The 13,104-nt window shown below is 49.3% G+C and overlaps 5 protein-coding genes across 5 annotated transcripts, besides 4 other annotated features; 2 read left to right on the forward strand and 3 right to left on the reverse strand.

The window, feature by feature from the left end:
* Positions 1–1,004: 1,004 nt before the first annotated feature.
* Positions 1,005–2,879, reverse strand: FPSE_10363 (uncharacterized protein; the record flags this gene model as incomplete). The annotated part of the gene is made up of 2 exons (XM_009263480.1): positions 1,005–2,572; positions 2,627–2,879. 2 exons carry the CDS (start codon positions 2,877–2,879, stop codon positions 1,005–1,007), a joined length of 1,821 nt encoding a protein of 606 aa, XP_009261755.1.
* Positions 2,880–2,898: 19 nt separating this feature from the next.
* Positions 2,899–2,936: a microsatellite.
* A 266-nt stretch (positions 2,937–3,202) lies between these two features.
* FPSE_10362 (uncharacterized protein) lies at positions 3,203–5,611 on the forward strand (the record flags this gene model as incomplete). The annotated part of the gene is made up of 1 exon (XM_009263479.1): positions 3,203–5,611. The coding sequence occupies one exon, from the start codon at positions 3,203–3,205 to the stop codon at positions 5,609–5,611; it is 2,409 nt and encodes an 802-aa protein (XP_009261754.1).
* A 1,141-nt stretch (positions 5,612–6,752) lies between these two features.
* Positions 6,753–8,490, reverse strand: FPSE_10361 (uncharacterized protein; the record flags this gene model as incomplete). Its single annotated transcript, XM_009263478.1, has 2 exons — positions 6,753–8,312; positions 8,362–8,490. The coding sequence occupies 2 exons, from the start codon at positions 8,488–8,490 to the stop codon at positions 6,753–6,755; spliced, it is 1,689 nt and encodes a 562-aa protein (XP_009261753.1).
* Positions 8,491–8,945: 455 nt separating this feature from the next.
* Positions 8,946–10,337, reverse strand: FPSE_10360 (uncharacterized protein; the record flags this gene model as incomplete). Its single annotated transcript, XM_009263477.1, has 1 exon — positions 8,946–10,337. One exon carries the CDS (start codon positions 10,335–10,337, stop codon positions 8,946–8,948), a length of 1,392 nt encoding a protein of 463 aa, XP_009261752.1.
* A 203-nt stretch (positions 10,338–10,540) lies between these two features.
* Positions 10,541–12,932, forward strand: FPSE_10359 (uncharacterized protein; the record flags this gene model as incomplete). The annotated part of the gene is made up of 2 exons (XM_009263476.1): positions 10,541–12,847; positions 12,927–12,932. The coding sequence occupies 2 exons, from the start codon at positions 10,541–10,543 to the stop codon at positions 12,930–12,932; spliced, it is 2,313 nt and encodes a 770-aa protein (XP_009261751.1).
* Positions 12,933–12,952: 20 nt separating this feature from the next.
* Positions 12,953–12,989: a repeat region.
* Positions 12,966–13,001: a repeat region.
* Positions 13,002–13,094: a microsatellite.
* Between the last annotated feature and the right edge of the window lie 10 nt (positions 13,095–13,104).

A 13,104-nucleotide genomic window follows, 5' to 3' on the forward strand; every position in this document is an offset into this window, starting at 1 on the left:
GCCCTGGGGATAAGGTTTCCATCATAAATCATACTTTTGAGCATTATGACTCCAATGCCCTCACACATAACCTTGTTTTTTTTTGCCCTGCCCTAACATAAGGCTCAGCTAGGCATAAAATGCGTTGCTTCCATCCGGCCCTTTTCCTCTTCCCTCCACCAACATCAACACATCGCAAACCCACTCAAGTCATCGCAACAGCCGGCAAGATGCATCTCACAGAGGTTATCGAAGAAGATGTCGGCTGCCCTAAGCTTCCGTTCCATCATTCATGAGGGTAGGATCGTTCGAGGGCATGATCGTTTGTTCAGGCGAGACTGTTCGTTCAGTCAGGATCGTTCGTTCGGCCAGTATCGTTCGTTCAGTTAGGTCATCCTTCGGGTAGGATCGCTCGGTCAGGATCGTTTGTTCGGTCAGGATCGTTTGAGGGCTCGCGTGATATCTGTATTCTGGAGTAAACATAGCGGACAAAGAACTATAGACTGTTAGTGACGTACACCAAATTCAAATAGGGTCATACCTAGGCAGAAAGGGGCTTTGTGATAGAAACAAGACGACTTTGTATATTCTAAGCAGACCTTGAGGTTGGTCTCATTAGCAGGTACTAGAGAAGTCTCTATATCGTCTTTCGCACGGCCGTGGGCGCAGGTAGCCTTTTTGTAGGCTTGGGGCAGGCTTCCCTGCACGCTCAAATGAAGAGACAAAACAGTAAAGATATTACTGGGGGAGTATTTGAAACCTCTTTAGAGCAGCCGTGGGCGCAGGTTGCCTTTTTGTAGTCATATGGGTAGACTTACCTGCACCCTTAAACGGCGCTACAGAGGCAGCAAAGCAGTTCGCTACCATTGACGAGGGCAGCAAACTTGCAAGTCTACCTCACTCCCTTTCCATACAAAAGTGCGCGACTCTTACGAGTCGTCGCACCCTGAACGTCCGAATTATATCGGACATTTTGTACTAGACGCCCATGTATTGAGATTCCAAGATAAGATGTAATGACACATCTAGTTGGAAATGATACTCATGACATGGTCGTACCAGCCAAGAGCCTTGTTGGCCTCAAAGGTAGACCAGATGGCTGTGGCAATTGTGAGTCGTTCATTGAACGCCCCTTCTTCGCGCAAGACCCAATCCTCAAGCATTGCAGGATTCGGGCCGTTGGGGCGAGAGATATAGGCGTAGATCTCTGGCATCCACATATCCCAATTCTCTCTCGTGTACCATGCCCCATCCGAGGCTTCTCCTGGGTTGGCCTTGATTTGGTCCCAGCGGTTCAGGAGTTGGGGAATACTGCTAGGAAACTCCAAAAACGCGGAACCACGGCACAACACGACATCAGTCCTCGCTTGTAGAAAGTCAGCCAAGCAGACTGGGTTGTCGTCGTAGCCAGCGAGAAGCCACTCAGCGACCTGGTGCCAGAGTGTTCGTACACGTGCCCAGCGTAACTTGTCCTGCATCTCTTCGTCCCGGGTTTCCTCATCGAAAAAGAGGCGGGGATGCGGACCGACAACTAGAGACACGGGACGTCCATTCTTGGTGTCCCAGGCAATTTCAAGGTCTTGATCAATCAACCGATTCTCTCTGATCTTGTCGAGACCATCGAGAACCAAATCATGAAAGTCAAACCATGGTGGAATGGCAATCTCAAAGGGGCCGAGGAAGCAATCGCCAAAGTCAAACGGAATCATCAGCTCCTCCCATATCATCTCACGTACGTCATGGGGAGGGAGCGTGCATTCCGGGACAACCTCCTCGCTTCGAGCACCAAACACATCTCTGACAGGAAGAGGCAAACCACGCAAGGTTTCCTCAACCTCAGCGATCGAGGACTGCACAGGCAACACATTACCTAGGCTTGCGCCATTATGATAGGCCCTGAGTTCCTTGGCCTCGATCTTGAGAAGCTCTTTTTTGAAGATGGCCTCTGCCACTGTGCATCGAACCTTGCGGTTACGCAAAAGTTCTTGCTCAGCGGCAGCCTTCTTCTTCAAGGCCTCTACCTTGGCTGCCTCTTGAGCTCTAGCTTCCAAGGCCAAGGCATTGAATGCTTGACTGACCTTGTCAACCTGAGCCGCGGCAGCAGCCGTAGGTGGCTTAGTAGAAGCCTTAGCTCCCTGTGATTTCACAGGAGCACCGGCAACTACCGAGGTAGCTGGTGCAGGCTTCGCAGTCTGCACCTTTGCTGAACCTGCAGGGCCAGCAGACGACTTTGTGGTTTTCTGGCCCGCAGGTGGTTTGGTAGAAGCCTTAGCTCCCTGCGATTTCACAGGAGCACCGGCAGCTACCATGGTAGCTGGTGCAGCCTCTGTGGTCTGCACCTTTGCTTCAACTGCTGGGCCAGCAGATGACATTGTCAACTTTTGGCCCGCAGGCGATTGGGATGCCTCCTGGGGCTTTTTGAACTGATGGGCACGCTTGCCACCACCAGGAGGCTCCTCAATCGACTTTCCATGACTGAGTCGCCATCTCTTGTAAGTTTTAGAGATGCCAAGCGTCAAGTCATCATGCGAGGGCGTATCGGTCACACTCCAAGGCCATGGAGCCCTTTCGTATGCGATACCACCACTTCTCACTGAGCGGGCTATGATCAGTAAAAGAATTTAGCGAGGACATGGGTATTACTTACAGACATTGCGCCACACCGTGCGGTCAGTGAGGTATTCGAAAGAGGGCTCACTCAGATTGTGATACCCGTTGGTTTCACCCCGCTGACTCACAAGGTCTTCGCACAAAGCACGGATGTTCGTCGACTTGGGCCTGTCGTTGAAATCATCCCAAAGACCCAGCTGTCGAAACACCGTCTTCATATACTGACGACGGGCATTCTGGTCAAAGTGGTCGACGCCTGAATGGTCAGGCAAAACAATCTTTCCGCTCATATTTGCGGAATTCGGTAGTTGGTGGTGGTGGTGGTGATGTTGATGCTGGTGTTGATGTTGTTTTTGTTGAAAAGATTTAGCAGATAAAAAAATTGCAAGGTCAAAGGGCAGTTTTGAGAATTAGGCAGCCATGTATCACGGGACCATAGGTAATGATGTGCCTTGTAACTACACACTGCCAATGCAAGGAGAGCCTGATTCATTTTCATCTTTACATCACCATCATCATCAACACAACCGCTATATAAACCCCGGTAGGTCAGAAACCTTTTATCTACTGTCGCTGCTAACAAAAAAAACTAGCACAACTATATACAATCAAAATGAGCGGACGCAAGCGAAACGCACAGGGCGCGGCTGCAAAGCAGCGACCCAACAAGCGCGGCCGCATGGCCAACGACGAACCTTGCGAGGAGGCTGTTCGACAGGCAAAAATACTGCTTGAACAACGCCCCCTCGAAGTGTTCCGGGATACGGCTGCAATCATCAGAGATTTCGTGTCCCCCGTTGAGGGGTTGACCGAACAAGATGAAGAAGCCGTCACTGAGCGGTGGAACAAGTCTGACGTAAAGGAAGACGTCGGAACATTGAATGCGAGTGCACACTCAGACCTCCTGAGGTTGTGGAAGCTCTCTATGCGTCTCTATGAGTGTCCACCACTCTATTTCATGTGCCCCTCGGCAAAGATGAAGTACCAGCCAACGTCAAAAAACGGCAAGATGTCTTTTGGACTCTACTCCAAGGGCTTTTGTGTGAAGTTCATGACACTGATGGCTCATCCATGCTGGGAGGCAGATCACTTGAGGCTGATGACTGCATTGGAGTATGCGATCGCTTGTCGCATAGACGACCGTGGAACGCTAGATCACATATTAATCGATGCATCGACATGCCCGGCTATACGCCGTATGAATGAAGTACTCAAACATTACGGAGGTACAATGGCACGGCGATCCATCCACAAGATCCACGCTTCTGCAAGAAGACGTGCCAATGGAGAGTCTTGCCCATGGTCAGACTTTCTTTTTCATATCGGCGAGACTGTGAAGGCCAAGTCCTCCATCAGGCCGCCGATACTTGATGAGTTCCTGAGTGAAGACGGACTCCCCACACTTCCTCTCACATCATGGGATTTGGAAGCTGTGATTGAAGCTGTCGACACAATGGAATTTACCCGGGAGGAGTTCCGATACTCGGCAGACGATGCACTCAAGGCCTGGAGCAAGGTGAGGAGTGGTCGAGATATTCCGGGCATGGAACAGCTTCCTGATCTCTATGAGGTTTTTACCAAGGATATCTTTCGCAGGTCGATTCTCAAGAGGAAATCGGCCTCAGGAAATGATGCCGAGGCTGAGGCTTCATCACCTCTACAAGAGGAGGATGAAGATCAACTTGAGATCAATGCTCCCAGATCCGGTCCCGGATCCCAAATCCTCGACGACAATGAAGAGAATGAAGAGGATGAAGAGGATGAAGAGGATGACGAGGATGACGAGGATCAGGGTGAGCAAGATCTCGACATGGAAGACATCGGTCCTCCACCTTCTTCTGACGAAGAGGAGCCAGATAATCTGGCTAACGTTATCGATACTGAAGCCGATGACGCACCCTTCGTCCAAGATGAGGTGGACGACGATGACCGAGGGCGTGTCTCCCCGCCTGGAAACTTTCTGGGCACGCCCAGCCCTGGAAACTTTCTGGGCCCGCCCGGCCCTGGAGATATTGGCCGACCTTGGCCGTTCCCCTCGGGTAGTTTGTTTGGCAATCTCATGACTCGAGATGAACAGTCCCGCCGCGACTCTGAAAATATCGCGGCATTGGTGACGCAGATCGAAGAGATGAGAGAGGAGGCCAGAAACGAGCGACAGACAACGGCACAGACAATGGCACAGCTTGTGGAGCAAAACAACAAGCTCTTGGGGCAAAACAAGAAGCTCCTAAAAGACTCCGACGCTGTGCGCCAACATGTGGCCAAGATAGAGACTACACTCGAACAAGAGTTTGATCTCGTCAATAATAATGAGACCAAGCTTGAAGACTCTATCAAGAAGCTTGCCAAAAGTCACCGCGAGCTTGCGAGGAGATTTGAAGACTCCCAAACTCGTGTGACAGGCCCTATCCCCGCGGATCCCACAAGTCGCGGAGAGATGGGCCATGAGGGAAATAGTCTTCGTGTTGAAAGGCAAGGAGAGGCCGAGACCCAGCAGGGTTCCGTCAAGGAAACTACTACTAAGAGCAGCCCTGCTCAGGTCGAGGCTCTTCAAGTTCAACCAACAGGAGAGACTGAGTCCCAGCAACCTCCCCGTACGGAACAAAACACTGTTCAAACCGGTGAGGTTGAAACCCAAGAGAAGCCGGCTTCCCCTGAGGAAGCCGATACTCTGAGCAAGTCTATTCAGGTCGAGGTATCTTTAGAGAGCCAAGACCAGAGTAGACAGGCAACGTCTGCCCCCGTCAATGAGCCATCGTCAGATGGCCAAGACCAGGGTGGACAGGTGGTCCCAGAAGGGTCCAAGGCAATTCCCTCTACTGATCCTTCCCAAAATACGATCATTTCGGATTTGCCAAAAGACCTTCCCTTGTGTCCGCCCGTCCTACAGCTACAACCGGGCTCTTTCCGCCATCAGTGGCTGGGCTCCTTCAATACGCTCAATCATCCCAAGAGTAAGCCGATGAGGTCTGCACCCACTCCAACGCCAAGTTGGGGCAGGCTTCAACGGAAGCAAGGCTAGGGAGCCTTATTCTACGGCTTTACAAGCATGGTCGGATAAGGTTCCCCGATCTTCACACGTCAGGACAGGCCAAGTCTGATGACCACACCGTGCCTTTTGACCAGCTGCGGTACTTTTGTGATTTCACCCTAGCCTTGCTTGGACATCCAAGCAAGAGCAGGTCAATTTGTTTTAGGTGTCTGAGCTGAAGCCCGGGCCTTGTTGGTGCAATTAAAACTTCCAACGACAAGGCTCCGGATGAAAAACTCAAAACTTTCAATGAAAGTTTTCTTGATGGCCAGCTCTAACAACAAGAAGGGATACTTGGCTGTCGGCAAGCAGATATGTACCTATGTACCTTTGTCCCTACAGACGGGGGCCTTCGTTTTTGGGGTACTTGGTCCAGCGGTCCTTCACGACATTGGCCAATGCAGCAACACTTGCACTCCATAATACTAGCTATTTAGAAGAAGCTTCTTCCGGTCCGTGCAAAGTGGCTACTTCTACCTTCTGTAACACCACATCAAGCACCCTCATACAGTCAGTCCTTGGACCGTTCCTCTCTTCATATAGCTAACCATCTTTACAGGTCCCTGATAATAGGGTTTTCATCTTCAATTAGACATTTCAAGCATTATGCCTCCAATGCTCACACATGAGCTTTTTTTCCTCTTCCCGCCACCAACATCAACACATCACAACACACAACACCATGACATTGCTTCGTTGCTGGCGTTGAAAGGGGTGAAATCGGTCGGAAGCTAGGAAGCTAGGCGTTGACTATAAGATATACACATTGGAGATGCAGGGTACAAACATGGGCAGAGAGGTGGAATTATTCATTACAAGAATATCGCGGAGCCAAGGGAGGGGGCAAGTGTTCTATCACGCCAACAATGCTGTTGTAATTGCTAGTTGGTTACATCTAAGGATCCTTGTTTTGCGTTTAACTGGCGTCGGGAGTCGTTGTTGCCAATGGCATCCTTCAAAGCATGGACAAGGGACGACCAGTTGCGATGAAAATACTCAATCCCACGAATGTAATATAATGATGATGGAAGATGGAAGTAGGAGTACTCAAAGATGTATTAAAATCAAACAACTTTAGGGTCCATTCGCTAGAATCATATTCAAATTACATGACTATTGTCTTCTCTCTAACCTAGTCCTGTTTGCCTATTTCCATTGCAATACGAAGCATGCTCTTTGGCCACCATGTTCTTTCTGGCCCCGTCGAGCCCTCTTGCTGTCGGCCCATATACTTTGAGATTCTGCCTAATTCAAAGACTCCAATCCCACCGATCCACCAAACACCATCCAGTAGCATGACTAAAACGAGCCAGTGGGCAAAGATGTCCATAGAAAGTCGCGAAACCTCAGAGGCATCATCGGCGTCACATTGGATACCTTCATCGGGGACAGTCTCCGGGATGTTATCGAGGGTTGACTGGATGATACTCAGAAACTCTGAGGGGACTCGGTTGAGAAACCACATAATGGTTCGCCTCAGTGGCTTCGGTGGCGTTGAAAATGTGACGCGTGCCATATACGTCCTCAACCATGGCGAGACATCAGAGAGCTGACTCAAAGCTGCCCAATCATTCTCCAAATCAAGCTGAGATGCATCATGACTGTCGTCACCTGCTTCGAATAACTCGCTCAGAATACTGGCCAGGGACTGCAACGCGACAAGACAAGCTTGAAGCTCACAATGCTCCCTGGACCTTCCCGGGGACGCCAGGTGCATGGAAAACTGCAGGGTTTGCGCTCTTGTCTGCAACTTCTCAAGCGCCGAGCTGTATGTGGCTGCAATGATTGGCATGAGTAGAGTCTCTGTCCTTTGGGTAGGTCCATTCTCAGCCATGGGAACAAGTCCACTAATCGGCTGGTTCAGAGTTATCGCTGGGGGGCTGGTCGTGAAATCGTCCAGTAAGCTGAAGTCCTTGGTAGAGTGTAAAAGACCTGTATACGCCAGATGGGCTGCACGAATGAGTGTCATCCAGTGCAGTTGCGCCGGAGCTAGAGTTGCATGCCCATCTTGGTCGTCTAGTGTATTCGACAATTTGATCCGAACAGCGTGGTTTGCTGTTGCATAAAGTACCATAAGAGGTGCATTTGCCACGACGTGGTCGTAGTGGTTGGCATTGGGGATATCAGCTTGCGTCTGACGAAGAGAATCTCGGTGGTGCTCGTCGGCAAGAGCCAGAAGGGTTGTGACTTGCACTCTATCGATGTTCCGTGTTTTCGGCTCAGAAAGTAGATCATAGCACTTTCTCACTGCTGCAAGCGCAAGGATGGAGCTCATCAGGGGTTTGCTCCGGAATGCCAGGTTCGGAAAGCCGACTTGTAGTGCGTACAAGTCCTCGTCATCATAGGCCATGGAACGAGCAGCATGCGATAGGTAGTAGCTGAAAAGCTCGAGTTCTGTTGCACCGAGATCCACAGACGGCGCAATGGTTTCATGGGTGAATAGGTTGGGACTGAGCTCGTAGTTTGGACTTGGTGCAAGGAATGGCGAGGAAATGCTGGATACTGAGCCAAGACTGGTACCAGTGGATCGACAAAAATCAGGAGTCGGGACGGCAAGACTTTGGTGTTGATTCCATGTCTCTTCTGTATCGGACACAGGTGATCTCAAAGTTCGGGACTTTGGCGAGCGAGGGTATTCACATGGGATATCCTTATCGAGGCATCGCGAACACTGTGGTCGTTGTTCATCGCACTGGACCTGTTAGTCTATGTATTAAAGTAGCATGAGGGTTGTGTTTTACCTTCTTTCTTCTTTGTTTGCATCCTAAGCATCCATGGCGAGACTTTGTGTGTGATCTTCTTGACCTGACTGCATTAGGACTTGAAGTTCGATGTGTGCTGCGCGAAGGCCATTGTTGAAGGCAAGACATGTTGCTAGAAGATACCAATCAAGCAATCTGGGTAATGGTGGCCAATGTCTGGTGGATTGTCGAGGTTCTTTTAAGCTTGTTATCCCATGCCCGGTAGCAAAACATGCTTGCTTACTTTCCTATAGGGCGTGATCCACAATCATGCCGCAGTCAGATAATTTGATATAACCTTAGCCAATGGAATGCAGGCTACGTAATTCCGTTTGGTCAAAATGCCGCTAGTTTTGTAGGGGATATCCACTGCAACATTGCTGGTCGGTGTAGACGACACGCGGATGCAGACTGCGCCTCTCTAGCTCAGCCCCCAGAATTTGGAATTGGACTTCATATGACAGAAGTCCACCCAAAAGTGAGCCAACACATTTACGACAATGTGTCAGTGAATCGCCTTACTGAAGGTACCAGCGAGCCAACCTCTGCCCTATTACAGGCAGTCCCTCGCTAGAATCCCGGCCTTAGGATTCATATTCATAGGGTGGGGGTAGCCCTCGACCAGTCTCTTCATAAACGATATTTTGAATCTGGAGTATAAGATTCCAGAACTTTCGAGCTTCCTTCAAATCCTCCAGAATTCGTTTGTGTTCATCAGCAACTGCCTCGAGTTCTGTTATCTGCTCACCCCATTGGAAATTGGGCGGCAGACTTTCCAGCAACTTGTTGCAGTCATGGAGCCACTCCTTGCTTTTGACAATTTGAACATGAATACGGTTCATGTCCTCAATGTATCTTTGGCGGAGACCGATCTCCTGGAGACTATCACGCAGATTTGAAGTTATAATCTTGACACCTGAGATGAGATAGGCGGTATTAGTCCTCAGACCTTCTTCATCGGTGATAGTCCCATAACCGGTCCCTCCCGCTTCAGTTGCATTGAACCCATGTTGATACACAAGGGATCCTGCAAGAGTAGTAACCAGCTGCTCTGCTTTTGGCAGCTGGTCAGCCTTCCAAACTCGCACGACGTTACCGATAGTCAGCTGAACTCTATGTCCAAGCTTTCTTAGTATACTAATGGTAAGGCCAAGAGGTTTATTGATATGTCTAACACTCTCATGACCATAAACCGACGTGCGACTGAATAGATGCTTGGAGCAGCCCACGTACAGAGGACTCTGGTGCATCCGTATGAGCCCAGTACTGTCTATAGACCTATCACACATCTTTTCGAATGTCTTGATCAGAGCCTCGATGCTCGGCATCTCTTCCTCCTTCTTGATGAAGGCGGGGTCGTCCTTTTTCATAGCCCCCCCAGCGAACCCGTCAACATGATTTATATGACGACGTGCATGCGCTTCGTCCCTTGACAGGGATGTTGGGGCAGACTGATATTTAATATGCGCTTTGTATCCAGCTACATACTCTTTCATCTCCTCGACAACGGTCTCCATCTCTTTGATGTTGAGAAATCGACCGTTTTGTCCATCGATGCTTAACCCAATGACATAAACGCCAGGAATCACGTCGGAAGCCCGTCGAGGCATTGGGAAACAACGGATATTCCCTTGTATCATGTCATAGGCAAATGTATTCTTGACTATGCTTTGCACGACATCGTGATCCATGCTATGCAAAAGTTCAAGCATCGACCAGTCAGCGCGGTTCAGCGCGTTGACTGTATGAGCCACAGAAAAGTTGTTGTCCTTCAAGGTCTGATTATCCTCGAGGGCAGCAGCTAGTACGGGCAGCTGTAGGTACATCTCGTAAAGGGATTTACTCTTTACACAAGAGTCAATCAACCTTTGATGTTCCTCGTCCCATAGCATAGGCATCTCTGCGCTACGCACAACAGGAAGCGAGGGAATGGACTCAGGATAGTCCTGGATTTCTTGTTCGTAGAATGAATCCATAATGTGATTGTCACAGTGTTTGAGGGAGGAAAATTTGAATCACTGAGCCTGGGAAAGAACATGCCTTGTGCGTCAGTCGCCGTGCACGCTGTAGAGGGAAGGTGCGTGTGCGACAGGGAAGGTGCGTTGGCCACCTTCCCTAACGCACGCCTAAAGAATTTCCCTCCGGCAAACAGAACACACCCCAAACATCATCACGCAAAATGGAAGAACTCAACACAAATCATGCGGAGATGATGGAAGCAATCGACAGATGGCTGGCGTACGTCCCTGACGCTGATCACAGAAGGCTTCTGCGCCAGGTGTTCGAATCTGCCTGCCAAACTGTCGAGAACGAGCATGCTGAGCTCATGACTCTTCGATCTCAAGCTGAGGCAGCAAAGCAAAGCTACCAAAGCCAGATCCGAGAGCTTGAGACTGAGAGAGAGGCTCTAGCAGCCGAGGCTATCAAGTTCAGTACTCTCAAAGAGGGTCTCACAAAGGGCCTTTCCTCTCAATTCGAAGCCCTTACGAATCAGATGATTAATCTCGCTGAGGATGTAAGGGTTTCCAAGTCTACTGCTGCGGACACTCTCCAAGCCGCCAACGACGCCGCCTCTGCAAACAATGCACAGAATGAGGCGGCCCAGTTTCTTAAAGAAGATCTGGTTGGACGGTTTGAAAGAGTGTCAGCTTCAGTTGAAGCCGTCGTGACTACCTTGAACAACGTTCAAGGTGAAACGACCAAGTGTTGGAAGGCTACAGAATCTATTGTAGCAGACCAACAGCTTGCTGAAGACACCCTGGATGGCATCAACACGTCATTCAATGATCTTCAGCAGTCTCTCCATCCCCTTATGGACGAGACAAAGGCCATCAAGGAATCACTTGGCAATGGTCTCAAGCAAGAGGTTCTTCAGCCTCTCGTGGATGAGACCAATACTATTAAGAGATCTGTCGCTGCTATAGAAGCAGACCAGCAGATCACTTACGATGGCGTGAAGGGTCTTGAAGGATCAGTTGATGGCCTCAAGCAGAGTCTCCAACCTCTTGCATGTGAGATTGAGTCAATCAAGGAAGCCCTTCGCGGTGGTCTCAAGCAAGATGCCCTCCAGCCTCTTATGGACGAGACCAGCGCCATCAATGAAGCGCTTGCTGGTAGTCTTCAAGGAGACGCTCTTCAGCCTCTTTTAGCTGAGACTGCAGCAATCAGGGAGTCTGTCGCTGCCTTGCCCTCTGTGACGGATATTGGAGCTGCATATAACGAGCGGCTAACCGATGAATACACAGCCAATATCCTAGCGTTACGTAGAGAACGTAACACTCAGAAGGATGCGGCGGACAGACTCCGGGGTGAACGAGATCAGCTCAGAACTGAGGTGACCGACATCACCCGACAGTTGGAAGAGGCAATGGCAGCACTGGAGCCTGCTATTGCCGCGACCGACAATGAGAGGAATCGTGTGCAACGCAGAAATGCGCGAATCCGAGACCTCAGCACGACATTGACGGCAGCAGAGCAAGATCTGGCCGAAGCCCGTCCTTTACTGGAACAGAGAGAGGCGGACAGACGAGACCTTGCTGCCGTCAGAGGCCAACTGGATACTGTACAGGCGAGAGTGGGTGTCCTGACAACCAACCTCGATCAAAGTCAAAGACATCACCAAGAATGCTCTGGACAGTTGCAGGAGGCCCAAGCAAAGATTCAAGAGTACACTGTGGAGACGCAGCAGCTACAGAGTAAGCTTAATACTGCTCTTGAACAGCTTAATGACCTTCGCTCTCAACAAGCCCAGAATCACCAAGTCGAATTAAGGAGACAATGGGATATCGAGAGGGAAGGTCTAATTCAGCAGCTAGGCAATCAACGCTCTCAAGAAACTGACACCCTCCACCGCGAATTGAAGGAGTCATGGGCGAATGAGAAGCTAGCGCTGAATGGTCAATTGACTGACAAGATCGCTCTGATCAACAGCCAAAGACAAGAGATTGAGACTATGAATTACAAGCTATCCGATATGGAACATCTGACATTAGAGCTTGAGAAGTCAAAGTCTGATCTTGAGAGGGCTAAACAATCGCTATCTAGCCTAACACAGGCATCTGAAGCTACATTGTTGGAGTCTACACAAAAGGCCACCAGGTTTGAAAGTGACCTGGCTGAGGCCAAGGCCGAGATCGAGAGAGTCCATAACGAGTTGCAAGAGACAAATTCCCAGCTCGTTGAAAATGGCAATCTCGTTCAAGACCTGCGAACGCAGTTGAGCAAATCCACCACTGAGATGGAGGCTATCTGCGAAGCCCACCCTGTCCTCTCGCTGCGCGAGGAGGAGATTGGGGGGCTTGCCAAGGTGTATCTCGAGCTCGCTGATGAGTTTTATGACCTTCCAGTCAATTACAATCCTGATAAGCGTGACGAGATGCTCCAGACCTTTGTTGAGGTTGCTCCTCTCCTCAATTACTATAGTGCAAAGGATAACATTATTCTTTTAATGCACTCTAATCCTCAAGGCTGGTATTGCTTACAAGAGGTAATTCATGGATCTTTTTACTCCCTAGGGAGTAAAGGGACCTGTTCTAAGCATAATAAGTGTATTCTTATTTCTATAGAAATAGGAGTAACTATAGCTATAGAGTTTTATAAAGAAGTTTAAATATAAATTTAATAAAATAGTTTTTCTTTTTTAAAGTAAATAAAGTAAATAAAGTAAATAAAGTAAATAAAGTAAATAAAGTAAATAAAGTAAATAAAGTAAATAAAGTAAATAAAGTAAATTATATACTATAA

This window comes from Fusarium pseudograminearum, chromosome 3, assembly GCF_000303195.2.
Source record: "Fusarium pseudograminearum CS3096 chromosome 3, whole genome shotgun sequence".
Classification (NCBI taxonomy): Eukaryota; Fungi; Ascomycota; class Sordariomycetes; order Hypocreales; family Nectriaceae; genus Fusarium; species Fusarium pseudograminearum.